We start from the raw sequence: 17214 nt of genomic DNA, 5'->3' as shown, positions 1-17214 counted from the left end.
TGAGGGTAAATTGGCATCTAAGAGAATGGTTCACGATCAGTGTGGGTGTGCAACAAGGTTGTGTGATGTCCCTATGGTTGTTCAATATATATATAGATGGGGTGATAAGAGAAGTAAAAACATGAGTAATGGAGAGAGGGATGGCATTGGTGATGGATGGATATCTTAAATTTGTTGCATGCTGATGATGCAGTGCTGCTTGCAAGTACTGGACAAGAGCTTGGTAAACTAGTGCAGAGTTTTGTAGATGTCTCTGAGCTTCGTGCCTTGAGAGTAAATGTAGAAAAGAGTAAAGTGATGGTTATTGAGAGAGAAGGTGACTCCCAGTGTGATGGTGCGGTACTGTGAATGGAGAGAGACTGGAATTGGTGAGAGAGTTCAAATACCTGGGTACAGTGTTAGAAAAGAGAGGAAACTGTGCAAAAGAAGTGGAAAGTAGAGTGAAACAAGGAAGGAGAGGTGCAATGAAGGCCTTGATAAGAAACAGAGGCTTGGTATTGCAGGTGCACAAGGCTTACATGAAGGAGTGTTAATGCCACCTTTAACATATGGATGTGAGACTATGGTGTGGCATGAAAATGAAAAGTCAAGAGTAAGAGCAACGGAGATGGGACTGATGAGGAATGTATGTGGAGTACAGAGAGTGGATAGGATATGGAATAATGTTTATTTGTGAAAGATGCGGAGTGAGGAAGTCCGTGGACACCAGAATCGAAGAGAGTGTACTTAGATGATTTGGTCTTGTGGAGAGAATGGATGACGATAGAGTGGCGGAAAAGGGATATCTGAGCAAATATGAAGGAGGGAGGAGGTGAAGTAGGCCAAGAAAAAGGTGGAGGGATATGGTGGATGAGAGTGTGAGGAAGAGAGGTATGGAAGTTGGTGAGGCTAAAGGACTGACAAGAGATAGAGCTGGCTGGACGAATTTTGTGCAGAGAAGCGCATGACCAGGGATTTGGCACCCATTTTTAATGTGACAGAGTTTGGATTGGCTCTATCAGGTAGGTATATGTGAAGCTACAGAATGTGGTGAAATTTTTTTGTCCCATCAGATGGTGCCAGGATTTTGAGGGCTTGAATGATGAGTGAATGGAAGCATGGCCCATTGAATTGGGCAAACTTTGGGTGTCTACTGTAGACATTACTACTCCTCACCCTGCCCTAGGGTGGGAAAGGAGGTCTGGGTGATGATGATGAACAAGAAACAAGGGAAGGCTCTGGCTTCTCTCCTTGTATGTCATGGGAAATCAAATCAGACTTACAAAAAGGAATTGACTGTGTGTTTGTGACACTGACCCTAGCTTTACAGGTAGCAGTGGAACTTTAACAGGAAGTTTTACTTTAACTATCTGTGGATTTAGTGGCATACAGAGTTTCAAAACCAGTGACTTGCATATGTTTATATATTACTGTATATGTATTATCTTCACTTTTCTTGCCTCTCAAGGTGTTCTGATTGTCAATTTTGTGTACTAAGGCAAGCAGGTAAAATCCCAGGTTATTGATAACATTAACTGCATTGTATCCTATAATGATGCCCTCCTATCCTTATTTGTTGACCTACTGTATATGTACAATTTTCATATAAATACAATCTTCACTATACTTGTCTCTCCAGGTGTCCTGATTATCAATCTTGTATGCCGAGATGAGCAACTGAAATCCCGCATTATTGAAGACATTAAATCTGTGTTTCCTGTTGTGCTGAGCCAGTGCATCCCTGAAGAGGTCAATTGTATCCTCTTTTGCTCCCGTACTCTCCCAAGGGACCCTCAGAAACTCAAGACAAAGTTTGAAAAGGGACTGGCAGGTATTAATGGAGTGCTGAAGCAAAGACTGAAGTGCTCAGAGGACGTCATTGATGTTAGGGAAGTAATGGAAAATTTGAGTTTCATTTGAGTGGAAAAATGTCAAGTGTCCAAAGTACAGTGTTTTTAAATTGTTAAAATGTATTAGAGAGCAACTGAAGTCCTGCATTATTGAAGACATTAAATCTGTGTTCCCTGTTGTGCAGAGCCAATGCATCCCCGAAGAGGTCAATTGTATCCTCTTTTGCTCCCGTACTCTCCCAAGGGACCCTCAGAAACTCAAGACAAAGTTTGAAAAGGGACTGGCAGGTATTAATGGAGTGCTGAAGCAAAGACTGAAGTGCTCAGAGGACATCATTGATGTTAGGGAAGTAATGGAAAATTTGAGTTTCATTTGAGTGGAAAAATGTCAAGTGTCCAAAGTACAGTGTTTTTAAATTGTTAAAATATATTTGAGGTTTCATTTCCTGAGGTGAAGTTTTTCAAACTGTAAACAATCATGGATGAAGAAAGGATTGGTTTTAAAGTGGAAACTAAAAAGTTGTCCTTCCAGAGAAAATTAAAGAAAGTCAAATGAAGATACCAGTATGGTCATTTTAAGATACCTGAACTCATGGTAAATTACTCCATTTTATAGTCAGATGGAAAGAATAAAGAAGACTGATCCAGACCGTAACCGTTGCACGGCTCGTATGATCTGAACTGTGGTAGCCTCAGGTACTCCTACACTTGGGCCTTCTTGGGGCCTATAGGTATGGGAAAGGGTTGGCATTTACCTTTGATACTGTATGCTTTTATATATGTATACTGTAGTCAAAATAGTAAATTGGAATAAATGTAATTGATTCAGAGCCTACAAGTTTGCATTCACTTTTTTGCCTAATACCAGAACAACCCCTGAACAGACTAGAGGGACTGGATCAGCATTATTTACTCCAATTCTCTTCCTCTTGATCGTGAACGAGACTACTCTTTTCTCTCGTATAACTAACTTTGTGAGTCAGCATTCTTATTGATGTATTTTGTCTCTAATATGAAATTCTCACACTTAACCATTTCCACCCATCAGTTTCAGTTCTTGTGAATATGACGCTTCTTGTAACATTTCATATTCTTTTAGTGAAGCTAACCCTAAAGGTGAGTCCCATGCTTAATAATGAGGTCACAAAATACTTTGTGATGTCATTTGAATGGTTTGTGGTGTTGACTATATTCGTCAAAGGATGAAGATTTGTTGGTTTTACAATTGTGTACAAATATTTCTTGACTGATATTTTTATTCAAATACTCCCAGTGGTCACCAGCAAATGTATTAAAAGATAAAAATAAGATTTTTGTCAAAGAGACTGTGGTTCCCACGGACCGAGGTTGCAGGGTCAAAGGAACCAACTCGACAAAGAATCTATGATTCATCCCTCAACTCATACATCCAGAAGCTTTTCACTATTTTAGAAGCAAATAGTAGTTAATATATGTTTAAAGCTGAACACCAGGAAACCATTTACTACGCTGGGTGGTAACCATATAACCAGATTTTGGCGCCTGGTGGTTTAGTGGGTAATTATTGCACTCCAGTCAAATTGAGCCTGTGAAGGTTTATATCCAAGGGGTGGTTGGGGTTGATTGCTCATGTAATGCCACTCAGGGATGAGTGAGGCGGGTCACTCTCATCTTAAATGTCGGGACCAACTGCCTAGCCCCGGGCTCCTACGCTCCTCATGGGGCAATGTGGGATTGGATGATGGATGGATGGAGTATTGTTTAGAGATGATATGCATTATACGGCTTATCTTTCACAAAAGTATTAACCATTATAACCATTACTAGAATCTGTTTAGGGTAAATAACGATCAGTACGACTAATGAGCTATATTAGTACTGTATTCGTCTTTATGTGAACTCACACGATCGTAAAGTCATGGATATTGCTGTCAAGTCAGAGTAGTAGATTTATCTGCTGTAAAGTAATACTGAATTCGGTCTTGGCTCCAGAACTCCAAGGTACCTGACATACGAGTGTTTGTCAACAGACTTTGTCAACATTTAGTATGACACACTTAATACTGTATGTGCTGTGACTGATTGCAGATCGGACTCAGGAAAGAAGGGTGCGAGAGGTGTCAGAGGCTGGGCCAAGTTCCCACCTGCCAAGAAAGAACCAATAAGAAGAAAAGTGTGGGATACATCTGAGAAAACATGTGGCTGTGTTTTGACCTGTAGAGCATGTCGTATTGCGGGCAGCGACTATCTTGTGAAACAACCTTTTTTCTTTTAATATCTTTGCTGGTGACCACTGGGAGTATTTGAATAAAAGTATAAATCAAAAAATATTCGTACATATGTGTAAAGCTGATAAATCTTCATCCTTTGACGTACAGTAAAAGTCCTCTCATTCAGCATCTTTGGGACCAAGCAGGTGCTGAAAGAGCAGAAACCGCCACATGACCGAGGAAACCTGCCAAAAAGTTTCTAGTAATCATGGTTGGTCATCCCAGTGCAATTACAGTGTCTAGCATGTATTATTTATTGGTCAACCCTAAGCACTAAATGTTTAATAAGCAGCTTAAATTTTAATGTGTTTAATGATACAGTACACATGAACTTACCTTAACCTAGGTGTATTTACATATGTACACTGTAAAACAGCATGACAAAGTTTCCACTTTCAAAAGGTCCCGCTCACAAAGCCAAACACTCACAAGTCATGATGGCCGGCTGGGCATGCAGTGTTGGCAAGCAGAAGTCTTCAGAAATGCTAAGCTCAACTTTAAAATGCGCTAAGCCATAGGTGAACTGTTCAAATGGACATACATAATTAATAGGTGTCAATTTAGTGGTGGTGGTTGCAACCCCAGACTCATCTGAACTTGAACCCACTGGACTGCAGGAAACCAGTCACTTCAACGGGTCACTACCTGGGATTGTATGTTGAGGTTATGTTGAAGGATTTTCTGTGTTGTGATAGTGTGGTGCATGAGGTGAGTAAGTGTGTTGTGATGTGGGGGTTGATTTAGTGTGTTGTATAGTTTGTGGATTGTACATTGTGTTGATAATGAAGAAGGAAAGGGTGGCAACTGTATTGTAGTCTGGCTTCACTCTATCTTGGCCTAGATTTTTGTCCCTTTGCAGCTATTTCACAGACCTCAGTGTCAGAAAAGATAATACTATGGCTTTGCATCCTTTCAATAGCATTTTCTTTATGACAGGCATCATACTATTGTGGTAAGGTATTCTTACAGCCCAACATTCACGATGGAAAGATGGCAGCTTTAGACCAGGTTAATGTAAGCGTGTAAGTGTGTTTGTCGAGTAGGTAGTTTCTGTAGGGTGGATGGCAGAGAAGGATGATGGCCACATTGTAGACTGGCAAGGTGTACTTGTGGCTCCTGGGGTAGGGTACCTTCTGAGGGTGAGTATATGGTGATGGTTCATCTGGTTAGAGATCTGAATGGCTTTTGTGGCTGTGTACAATGTGAAATATATTTACTAAAAAAAGTAAAGATAAAAAATGATTGTTGACCACAGTCTTTGGCGGGGTGGGGCCATGAATTGCATTGTGAAATGCACTTTAGCCCTGAATCATTGTCACTTAAATAAACTTGTTTCAGGGATTCCTTCTGCTGTCCATAAATATACTCATTTCATCTTAACTTGGCCCAGATTTTTGTCCTTTTGTAGCTTATTGCATGTAGTTCAGTGTCAGAAAAGCTGATAAGATCAAGAGGGAAAAAGTACTGCAAATCCTGTGCCACTTGATGTTTTAGACTCATCAGTGCAAACATGGGTAGCAGAAGAATGAGAGGATAGATGTTAAATAGGAACAAAGCACACGGTGTGATGTACGGGACTTGGAATAAGGAGTAACAGAGGTGCAAATTATAGTGCGAGGTAAGAGCTGGGATGGGGTGGTGGGGGGGAGAGGATGTAGATGAAGAGGAAGGACATTGGAATTGGTAAAGGAAGAATGGGAGAGCAGAAGTTGTATACAAACTGGAAAAGGAGGGCATAAGTGTGGGCCGAAAGTAAAGTCTGCTAGTGTGGGTGGAGGAATGGTGAGCCTCTGGGAAGGGGACTGATCAAAGAGAAAGAAGAGCACAACACTGGAAAAGAGAGGGTAGACCTGACTTGGCATCGAGGCTTTCAACAGATGATTTAAAGGCACCAAGAGCTAATCACAAACGAAGATGGTGGACTGATTAGCTGTGCTGAGAGGGGCATGGTAGGTTATAATAAGCAAGGACAGGATAGGGAAAGGAGCAAGGTAAAAAGTGGCAGAGCACTGTAAGGAGACGCAGGGAAGGGCTGGGTAGTGAGACGGCAGGGTAGAGTAGCAAGAAGCAGTGTATCAAGGTACTGGGCTGGGTAATACAAAACAATGTAGGGAGTGACAGGGTAGAGAAGGTGAAGTGAGGGCAGGATAGTGAGTGGAAGGTCAGGGTAGGGAATGCCAGAGGAGGGTAAGGTAGGAAGAGGCAAGGTCATGAATGGAGGGTTGGATATGGAGAGACAGGCTACAGTAGGAAGAAGCAGGGTAGGTAGAAAAGGGCATGACAGTGTGTAGGAAGAGTTGGGAGAAGAAGGCAAGGAAATGGATGGCTGGACTGGGTAGGGTATGGAATGGCAAAGGAAGTTGGAGCAGGGTAGGACATGGTTGGAGATGGCAGGACAGGAAGGTTAATGGAATGTAAGGCTGGATAGGATGGAGGATGAAAGGTCAAGGTAGTACAGAGGACAGAACAGGGTAGGGTAGAGTAGTGTAGGGCACAGCTGGATAGGATATAGGATGGCAAGGAAGGATAAGGTAAGGGACATTACAGAAGAGTAGGGTGGGGGATGACAGGACAGGATTGGGGATGGTAGGAAGGATAGGGTAGATGATGGCAGGGCAGGATACAAGAGGGTATAACATGGCAAGGTATGGCAGGGCAGGGAAGGGAACACTACACAGAACCAAATACAATAAATAACTAACATAGCAATATATATAAAACCATAAAGATACATGACATAAAAAGTTCCTTTTAATTAGGTACACTGACTACAAAAAGTTTTTTTTTGAGTTTATGCACCATACATTTTGATATTTATAGTCCTAAATATAATTACTAAAATAACTGAGATGAAAATCTTTCTTGCTGGAACCCAACCCTCAATTAAAGTAATATTTACCTGTAGGTACTTTCAAGGAATACACCTAGTGTTAACTGAGGAATTGCTGTATATGAGTAAAAATGTTTTTGGTGGCATTATACACTAGAGTAAAAAATTTATTATGGTGTGCATAAGGTGCCTATAGGTCTCAAATAAATTTGCTAAATACGGTAATTTTTCATTTTATTCATACATACTGAGGTGCCCCAATTACCTAGAAATTTGGAGTGGATGATGGATGGAAGTGGAAGTGTTTTGCTTCTACACCAGTGTTACTCAAGTGATTCATGGTGTTCAGCTGCTGCAGTCCTCTCACTTTCACTTCTAAACCTTTTCTTCCATGAACTACCTGCTTCCCCATTCGTTAATAACAGTACTACCTAACAAAGGATTCACAACACCAATGCTCAACAAAAAGCAGCCAACCTCCAACACTTCTAATCAATGCTAGAACACTGCTCACACAAAGCAGGAAGACAGCCTTATCCCACATCCTCCAACAGTACCCGCCAATGCTAGAACATTGCTTGTACAATGCGGAAAGACAGAATTATCTCATAAATCAACCATCACTTTTCATGCCAGATATAAATCTCAAACACACCCTTGTCTCCCTTTCTCATAAATCAACAATCACTCTTTTCATGCCAGATACAAATCTCATACACACCCTTGTCTCCCTTTCGCATCTGTCACTCCCACTAGACACTATATCCTTGGATTAACTTTGGACACATACATGACAGTTTCTCGATCCACATGCCACATCAGTACAAAGGCATCTCATAAACTTTATTCTTTCAGAACATTATCAATCACTATACTCTTTTACTCAAGCTTGGCCTAAAATTACCATCTCCATCTTGAATGCTGAGTTGTAACACCAGGTAACGAGAATCTCGTATTAGTCTATAAGAAGTGCTACAGTAGGGAAAGCATGTTTTGAATGCTTGTACTGAAAGTGTGCACAGCACTGTTGGTGTTTGTGATGGGTGTACTGTTTAGTGTTTTGAAATGTTGTTCTGTTTCAGTTGTGAAGGCCTTCCAGTTGGCTCCCTTATAATTGGTGTAAGTGTGTCTGTGGCCAGCTGGGGTGATTCTGGTTTTGGCAGTGATGATGACTGGGAGGAGGTCAAAGCCAAGTGTTTTGACCACTCTCCAGGATGTTGTGGGGGCGAGGTCGGGGGAGCAAAAGGTGATGTCTGGGGATGATGGGAGAACGAGGGCTTGGTGTGGGATACGGATGTGTTGATGGAGGTTGCTGAAGATGAAAAAATTATCTGTTTTTCTGGTAACCCCAAGCTCTTTTGAATCCCAGTGGACTACCGGAATCGTCCTCTGCAACCGGTTGCTCTTAAGGGTCTTTTGCTGATGTTATGTTGAAAGATTGTGTAGTGATAATATGGTGTTCTTACCTTACCTAATTGTTCTTACCTAATTGTATCTTTACGGAAATGAGTCGAGCTCGTACTGTCCCGTGTCTTAAACCATATTTATCGTACATATCCTTAAATTTGTGAACTGTTTTGGCACACACTATTTCATTCGGTAGTGCATTCCATTGATCAATTGCTCTGTTTGGGAAACTGAATTTCCTTACGTCTTTATCACCTCTCTTCTTATGCAGTTTTTTGCAATGTCCTCTTGCTGATGCTTCCCTATATGTTAAGTAATCATTTATGTCTATTTTCTCCTTCCCTGATAAGCATTTATACAGCATTATCATGTCACCTCTTTTCCTTCTCTCCTGTAGTGTTGGTAGATTCAGTTTATTTAGTCTTTCTTCGTAGCTTAGATCCCTTAAGCTTGGTATCCATCTTGTAGTGGCCCTTTGAACTTTTTCAATCTTGTCTATGTGTTTTTGGAGATGAGGACTCCAGACTACTGATGCGTACTCCAGGGTTGGTCTGATGAATGATGTTATCCTTCTTAGCATGTCTTCATTTATGTATGTGAATGCTATTCTCATATTTGTAAGCAGTGTATACATGTTCCGTACCTTCTCGCTGATGTGGTCAGCCGGAAATAGTCTGTTATTGATAATCACACCTAGGTCCTTCTCTCCTTCTGATGTGTGTAGGGTTTTATTTCCTAATGTGTGTGTGTGTGTGTGTGTGTGTACACTGCAGTGTGAGAATTCTGAACTGTTTGTGAGTTGTATTTTGCGTTTGTATTGTAACTGGGAAAGGTAGTGACCACATTGCAGTCTGGCTAGTTCGTGTCTTTCTGGGAAGATTAGATTCAGGATGGATATTTGGTCACTCATAAAGAAGTTTGTTTGGTTGAAGATTTTGGATGGCTGTGGTGACTATGTGCTTATGTACCGTACGATGGAGCTATTCTGAATGACAGGGGCTATTGCAAACATTTCATTTTATATATATATATATATATATATATATATATATATATATATATTCATTCATTCATTCATTGCCAGACGCCATGTATCCTAAACAGGGTGGCCAAGGGCTTAGAGTTAATTGTTTTACAGGGAGGGGCACTAATCCTCCACCAACCCCACTTGACACGTAGGGAGAACGTTATGCCAACAGCATCTGGTGTTCCCAGGCGGTCACCCATCCAAGTACTAACCAGACCCAACTATATATATATATATATTGTATATATATATATATATATATATATACTGTATATGAAAGGTCTATAAAGTTTAAATTATAAAGTTTTGACTGTTGAATGATGTGTGTGGAATGTGGCTTTTTCTTCATGTCCATAAAAAATTTTTTAATTGCCCCTGTTTTTCCCTTTAAGGGCCCTTTAAATGCTCTTCTCCTCCCAGTGTGTGATGTAAATACTACGTCTCATTTCAAGCACTTGCACTACCAGATCAACGAAATACCACCCGCAGATTAATGTATGACCAAGGTAAGTTTACACCAAGTTTGATGAGGTTCTATCATGTCCTTTATCATTAATGAATTTATTTATTCTGTGGGGTTATTCTGAACATAAACAGACAAATCCAGCAAAGTTGCAGGATTTTGATTGTCGGTGGGTTTGAATGATTTTATTTCATTTCAAATGGTCAAGAAGTAAAGAAGGAAGACTTCCCAGAAGGGGTATTCTGATGAGGACCTCAAAAGGTCAACTGAAGCTTTCATGTCAGGAGAAATGACATTCCGATGCGTCTGAGGCTTATCATATTCATGTTGGAACAACTGCAGCCAGGAAGGCAAACACAGGGGAACCTCTTAGTAAACCAGGCCATCCCACGGCCCTCTTGCCCATGGAAGAATGTACACTGGCAAAAAACTTGGCAAGCTTAGGTGATTACAGCCTTGTTTGACATAGACGACTTGCGGTATTTTGTGACAATTTCAGCGATATCGTCGTTCGTTAGTGTGCTCCCCCACTGCCTCATGTGCCAGTCATGTGTTACAAATTAGAATGTGTTTCAAAATATTTGAGTTTGCTCACATTATTGTATTTTGTGTGCCATGAACCATGAAATGGAAAAATGCTTACTCGCTCAAAGTGGAAAAATTTACAGAAGTTTTGTACTGTGTTTTCTTATTCTGAAAATACTTATTTCTAGTTGTGAAACATGTTTAAAGTGTACTGTACTTTTTGTTATCCTACGTATTTAAGCAAGATTTGTATGAGCTTTCATAAGATTTAGTGCATTTTTTGAAGTACATTCATATGAGCCCCAAGGGAGGTTGAAAAAAAAGTCTTCATTTATTTGAGTGTCACCACCCCATTTATAGGTATTTTAGGATACACAATGTCTCCTTTTTTTTCAGGAAGGCTGTGTCTTATGTTATATCCAAAAATAAGTTTCATATCTTTCTTACTGAGTGTTGTATTCAAAGAACACTTACAAATTACATTGATTTTTGTTCAGTAAGGCCCCACTGTAGGGTATGTGTTTTTGAAGGTTAATGCTGGGTGTAGGAGAGATGTTGTTGAGGTGTTCTGTGGATGTGTTGGGAGGGTTCGTTTTTTGTTTACTTGTGTATGGGGGTGAGGCAACATAGAAAAAACTATGAGCTGTGTGCCTACTTCTTATATTCATATGATCCTTATTAAGTATTTTAGTTTTTTGGTGTAAGTGATCAATACTTGTGGTTTAGTGCATCCTCTTTATTATTCTTATTTCTTAAGCTTATCCATGTTTGTGTTGAAGGTGGGGGACGAGCTTGGACTAAGGTTATTCACGGTTTTTCCAATTAACTGTTTATAAACATTTTTCAGAGGTTCTTTCTGTTGACCAAAGGTAGCACCTGAGTGTCTTCAAGGCATCGAGTTTACAAGATGCCTTTGCACTGATGTATATTGGGAAAAGGTCATATGCGTGTCCAAGACAAGCCCTAGAAGTTTGAGGTGACTTTCATGTGGGTGTGGTTGGTTCAAGTGGGAAACTTCGGGGTGTGCTTGAGATTTGGCTAGAATGAGGAAGGTGTTGCGTATCACAGCTTTTTGAAGCATATTTTTGCATTTGATGTTTACAGTATGTATGAAGTATTCAGTATTTGGGCAATTAATATTTGACCTCTGCTTATTCTCTGCTTAACTGAAATACTGTTGTAAACGTGTACTGTACATAGTACGGTCTCGGGACAATTCGCCGTCAAGTCGCAGTCACAACAATAACAAGACAATTCGCCGTCAGGACGATTCCCCGTCATTTATTTACATACTATAATAGTCTTTTAAATATACGAGTTTTAAAAGTGGTGGTGGTTTATTGTTTTTATAATAAATGTGGTGACATCTGTTGAGACTCGTCAGCCATATCATTCCCCACGGTTTGCGTCCACTGTGGCCGATCAGAATAACACGTTGGATATTGTCATTTGAAATGAATATATACTTGTACCTCTTCAGAGTCGTTTTAAAATATACCCAAGATGTTGTAGTACCTTTGAAAATTAATGAAGACAGCTACGGGTGACGCTAGAATATAATTCAAAGTCGACTACAGCAAAGTAGAAACACGTTAATTATTGGCTAAAAATGCAACTTATAAATGATATCCAAAGCCTACGCTATTGAATGAACATAGACTTTGATAGATCCCCCTGAAAATTAGTTATTAAAGTATCAATTATTCAAAAATAAGTATATTTATAGAATGACGGGGAATCGTCCAGGGTGCGAATTGTCCTGACGGGGAATCGTCCATGTTTTGACGGCGAAATGTCTGACGGCGAATTGACTTGACGGCGAATTATCTCGGAGCCGTATCCACAGTGTAGTCAACTCTGGACCAAAATAAGGTCGGTTTTGCGCAGGTCGTCTATGATTGGTGGCCTTGACCCGTGACGTCACTTGGATGGCTGTCTCGCTCACAGGAGCAGGAGTGCAGATACATTTCATCAAGTCAAAATACTTTTCACGATGTGCAGTGTGTTTGGGTGTTCAGGGAAGACATATGATGGCAAGTTTCTGAGACGCTTTCGCATGCCAAATGATAAAATCAACAGGCAAAAGTGGATACATTTGTGTGGACGGAAGTTCTCTTACTGGCCGTGTCAGTGAAAGGCATTTCAGCTCGCAACAGTATGCAAGAGATCTGCAAAGCGAGTTGCTGGGGACACCACCACCAATCAGAAGACTGCTAAAGTCAGCAGCAGTCCCTGATCAAAATCTGCCTAATAAACAACAAGGTATGGTATGCAGTGACTGAATAGTTTTATGGTGAATAATAACTGACTACAGTAAGATTAATAATTATTAGGGATTTATGTTCAAGTATGAGCATCAAATGTTCACGTAAGATGCTTACCGTAAAGGATTTTCTTGTCCCTATGCAATGCATTATCACGGAGAACCCAAGGGGAGTGTGTAACAGGCAAAATAAATGAATGTGGACCCAGCCATGTCTAATGTACCTCTAGGGCATTATCAGTGCACCATAACTATATTTTCATTAAACTTACAATTATTTATACAATTTCCACGATGAAATTGTGATAGATTCATTGTAATATGAGTGAAGAGGTTAAGTATAACAAAACAACTGGTGAATGCAACAAAGTATTAATGCTACTGACCTATATATGTGACAATAATTCTTGTAATAACTTTACATTAATTCAAACCCTTGAAAATACCGACGGAAAAAACAGAAGTGTTAGGAAATTAGAAAGAGAGAGAGAGAGAGAGAGGTATTCCCTTGACACTTGAGCTTGGCAAATAACCTGCAGGTGAAATAGGTGCGGCATCTCTCTCTCTCATGCATGCAAATATAGCTTTACACACACACACACATATATATACATATATATATATATATATATATATATATATACACACATACATACACGCACAGGCACACATAGAGAGAGAGAATCAGTTTCCAAGTGACGTAGACACGAAGAAAAGTGGGAGGAGCCATATTCTGGGGGTGGAGTAAGCTGTATATGAGCACAATGTTTGAGTTTCTACACTGTGGTAGTATCCACCAGTTCTACTGTAGAAGGAGCATTCCCACCTTCGGGAGCAGGTGTTTCGGACCGTCAGCCAAAGGACCTTCGCCTGCAGTCCCCAGGAGGGTGGCAGGCCCGTAATAGAGTCCACCGGACCTGCCACCAGGGAGAGACCATCGGTCGACCTCCAGCTGCACTTTTTCCCCGACAGCAGGAGTGCGGTAGAGTCCATTGGATCTGCCGCAGAAGCCAGAAAAAGTCTGTTGGACTTTCTCCTCCTACTGTCCCCAGGACGAGTGGTCCCCTGGACCTGTCGGCCTGAAGGAATGTCCCCCAGATCTCTTTCATCCACTACCCCGGGAGGGAGCCTGGGCAGTGTCCTCCGAACCTACCAGGTAGAAGGAGAGTCCCCCAGACCTCCTTTCTCTGCCCCAGAGTGGAGTTCTGGCAGGGTTCACCAGACCCGCCAGGCTGAGGGGCAGACCACTGGACATCCCTCCTCCATTACCCTGGAGGCTTCCTACGAGGGTGCGGTCTCTGGCTCAGCCTGCCCCTCCAAAGGCCGAGCGAGACACCCCTCCTGCTCCCCCACCTCTACAAAGGGTGGAGACTGCTCCCCAACAGGGCCCCTGTCAGAGAGTACCTGGAGTGGACCCACTGTGAGCCTGGGGGTCCTGTCCCTGCAGCCCAGCCCCCGACGCCCCCAGCAGCTGATGGACTCCCCCAGGGTGAGCGGTCACAGCCAACCCCTGATGGCCTTCCCTTCTTGGCGAGACCGCAGCTCTCAGACCTAGAGGGGCGCCCCAAAGCCGACCCCAGGCCTGGACCAGCTAGGACTCCCACCGTGACCAAGGGCAGGTGCCGTGCAGCGTGCCTCTTAGCCCTGTTCGGCCCCAGTCCAGAGGGCCACCACACTCCCAAGGCCCCATCAGGAAAGGGCCAACCACCACACCGCCCTCCAGCTTACCCCAGACTCCTGAGCACGCTTCCCGAGACCTGTGCCCCTATCGGGAGCACATCTCTGATGGCCCCCCTCCCACACTGGGCCACCACCTGTGTTTACCTGCAACCCAGGGCTCTGTGCACCCCAGCACCCACCAGCAGTGCCATCAACACTGTGCAACACTCGTGCCCAATCCCTAGTGCTATAACCCCTGTGAAAACCCCAATCCTCCTTAGATTGTCATGCCCCTGTGTAATACAGGAACCCCTACCAGTAACATGTCATAGACTTTGGGTGCATACATCCTGTATAGTATTTGTACTCTGTCCCTGTGTAATGCTTGCAACACCCCTGTTTGTGATCTGTTATGTTGTGCGCTACACACGTGTAATACCGTACCCTATGTGTAATGTCAACACCCCTATGTAATAGTTGTGACCCCTGTATATCATTGTCCCTACTTGATACTGTGTGTAATATTGTGCCCACACCCTTGTGCCCCAATTGTAATATCACGACCCCCGTGTTATATTGGTGGTAACCTACAGCATCATAATTCTATGGGATACTGTCTCCCCTAGATGTATGTAGTGTTGTGCAATAGACCATACTTGTGTCATATATAGCATTGTGCAATATACCATACTTGTACCATATATAGTGTTGTTCATGTACTAATTGTGTAAAGTCCACTGTATTCGTTTATAAGGTAATACCGATATACAGTATATAATGTATGTGTAAGACTGGTTAGCCTGTGTTTGAGCCCTATCCCATGCTTGCATGTTCTAGCCTGGTCCAGAACAAAAGAACCCAAGTCCGTGCCCATATCTGGGTCCAAGGAGTTTGACCCAGAATATGCTGCATAACAAGGCCCATAGCCAGACTTTTGAAGGGAGGAGAGGGGGTCATTTTCGGCTGATTTGTGTAGCAGCTGGCTGGTCAAAAGTCTGCATGCTTGCTATGGCGGTCTGGGTGTATGCATAAGCAATGCTGAGAAGTAGCACAAAACTTCTGGACAACGAAGAGTGATTCTTCTTGCACTGATATTAAAAAGACAGGTCGTGAGAAAGTGAACCTTTAGGCATGTAGGGGGGGTGTCGTCTGACCCTCTCGACCCTCCCCCCGCTACAGGCTTGTGTATGAATGTATGTACTGTCTGTGAAAATAGGAGGAAACACAACTACTTGTAAACTGTAGGTGTCATCTTCATTCCATAAATATCCTCCATCTGAAATGCTATCAGCCAAGATCATTCTGGAAAAACACAAAACTGGCTGTATCTCGAAAACAGTGCATCAAAGAGGAAGGCTGAGCAGAGTTTATCCCTCCTTCCATTAATAACCCATGCTAACTCTGTGGCCTCTATTTGTGGGCCAGATCTTATAATGAAGCCTTCATAGGGCAATGGGAAATACTATACTTGTATTTTTTTTACATGCTAATTATAGGTAAAAGAGACACAAGTTCCTAAGTCTGTCTATCTATCTATTCCCAGACGCCTCAATCCCGTTTGGGGTGGCCACAAACAAATCGCCTCCAAGTCGCCGTGTCCCCCGCCATTTCACTGCCCTGCTCCCAACTCACACCCCCCCTCTCTCCTAAGTGAAACCCTTAATAGTGGTCTTTTACCTATCAAAACAAAACAAATCTCATTCTAAAATTAATGAGATTGAATGAGTATAAAGGGGCATACTTGATAGCCAAGCAAAGTTTTCCTCTAACCTTCTCTCCATGGGCCAGGTGTCATACGAAATCTCAAGGAAATTGGTAATGGATAATATTTTTCAAAAAGAAATCTGAGGGGGAAAAAAGGAGGTATTTGTCCCTAGGTGTAGCAGGTACTATGTCCTTTATCTGTGGGCCAAATTTTTAAGTGTTAGTAGGAATATGGGTACATTGATTATTTTTGGAAAACAGGTATTATAGAGGATAACGAAGGAGATGTTAGTCCTGAGGGAAATCTCAAATAGTCTGATCCTTGTCTACTAAAACCACTAGTCTCATCCTGGAACAAAGAGCTAGGATAGGTAGGTCTGCCTTCTCTTACCATAAGGTATTCGCCATCTAAGCCAAGGATTTTGAAGAATTGCAATATGAGTAAATGGATATGTAGCACAATTTGCTGGGCATAACTCTTTGCTAGTTCTTCAGCTTTTATTCTTGTTTTTGTTTCTGGATCCCTTTCACCCAAGATAATATTGATAGAGTATTATGAAAATGATAATGATCTATCTATTTATCTATTGCCAGACGTCATAATCCCGTAAAGGGTGGCCATTTGACTCTGAGTTATAACTTGAAGAAATGGGTAAAATACATACATAGGAAAAGAAAAACGTGAATGCTGAAGTTGTCAAAAAGGTTCACTGAAAATGGCGTTCTGAACTCTTTCTTATCCTCTTCTCATTAGTTACCATTATTATCTGAACTCACCATCCACTCACTCAGTGTAGTGCTACTCTCCGGTGGCTGCCTGTTCCTCTCTTCCTTCTTTCTTTCCTTCCTTTTATGTCCTTCTTTTTTTCCTCTTCCTTCTGTCTACGGATGACTCTACACTGAGTGACAAGCCAAATGGTTTCCTGTAAACTGGGAAATCATTTATTACAACAGGTGGTAACCATATAGCCAACTTATGGCACCTGGTGGTTTAGTGGGCTATTAAGACCTTCCAATCAGATTGAGCCGGTGCAGGTTTATAACCAAGGGATGGTTCATGTTTATTGCTCATGTAATGTCACTCCGGGATAAGTGAGCCTGGTCACTCTCATCTTAAATGTCAGGACCAACTTGCCTAGCTCCAGGCTCCTATGCTCCTCATGGAACAACACAGGGTTATATGATGATGATGATGATGCTCTGAACTCAGGTTATTACAAGTTCAGTACCGTACTGAGTGGGTTTAGGATACAGTATA

The 17214-nt window shown here is 41.9% G+C and overlaps 1 protein-coding gene across 1 annotated transcript in view; it reads left to right on the top strand.

Moving 5' to 3' along the window:
* Positions 1 to 2471, top strand: part of LOC145410337 (eEF1A lysine and N-terminal methyltransferase) — a 106079-nt gene extending 103608 nt beyond the window's left edge. The window contains exon 14 of the mRNA XM_080280475.1: positions 1619 to 2471. Coding sequence (XP_080136601.1) covers positions 1619 to 1899 — 281 coding nt within the window. The 3' untranslated portion in view covers positions 1900 to 2471. The remainder of the gene's footprint in view (positions 1 to 1618) is intronic.
* The last annotated feature ends 14743 nt before the right edge of the window (positions 2472 to 17214 follow it).

This window comes from Coenobita brevimanus, chromosome 85 (genome assembly GCF_032717465.1).
Source record: "Coenobita brevimanus isolate Jiangsu-jjx chromosome 85, ASM3271746v2, whole genome shotgun sequence".
Classification (NCBI taxonomy): Eukaryota; Metazoa; Arthropoda; class Malacostraca; order Decapoda; family Coenobitidae; genus Coenobita; species Coenobita brevimanus.
Note: the sequence above shows the minus strand (reverse complement) of the source record. Positions and strands in the feature narration are given on the sequence as shown.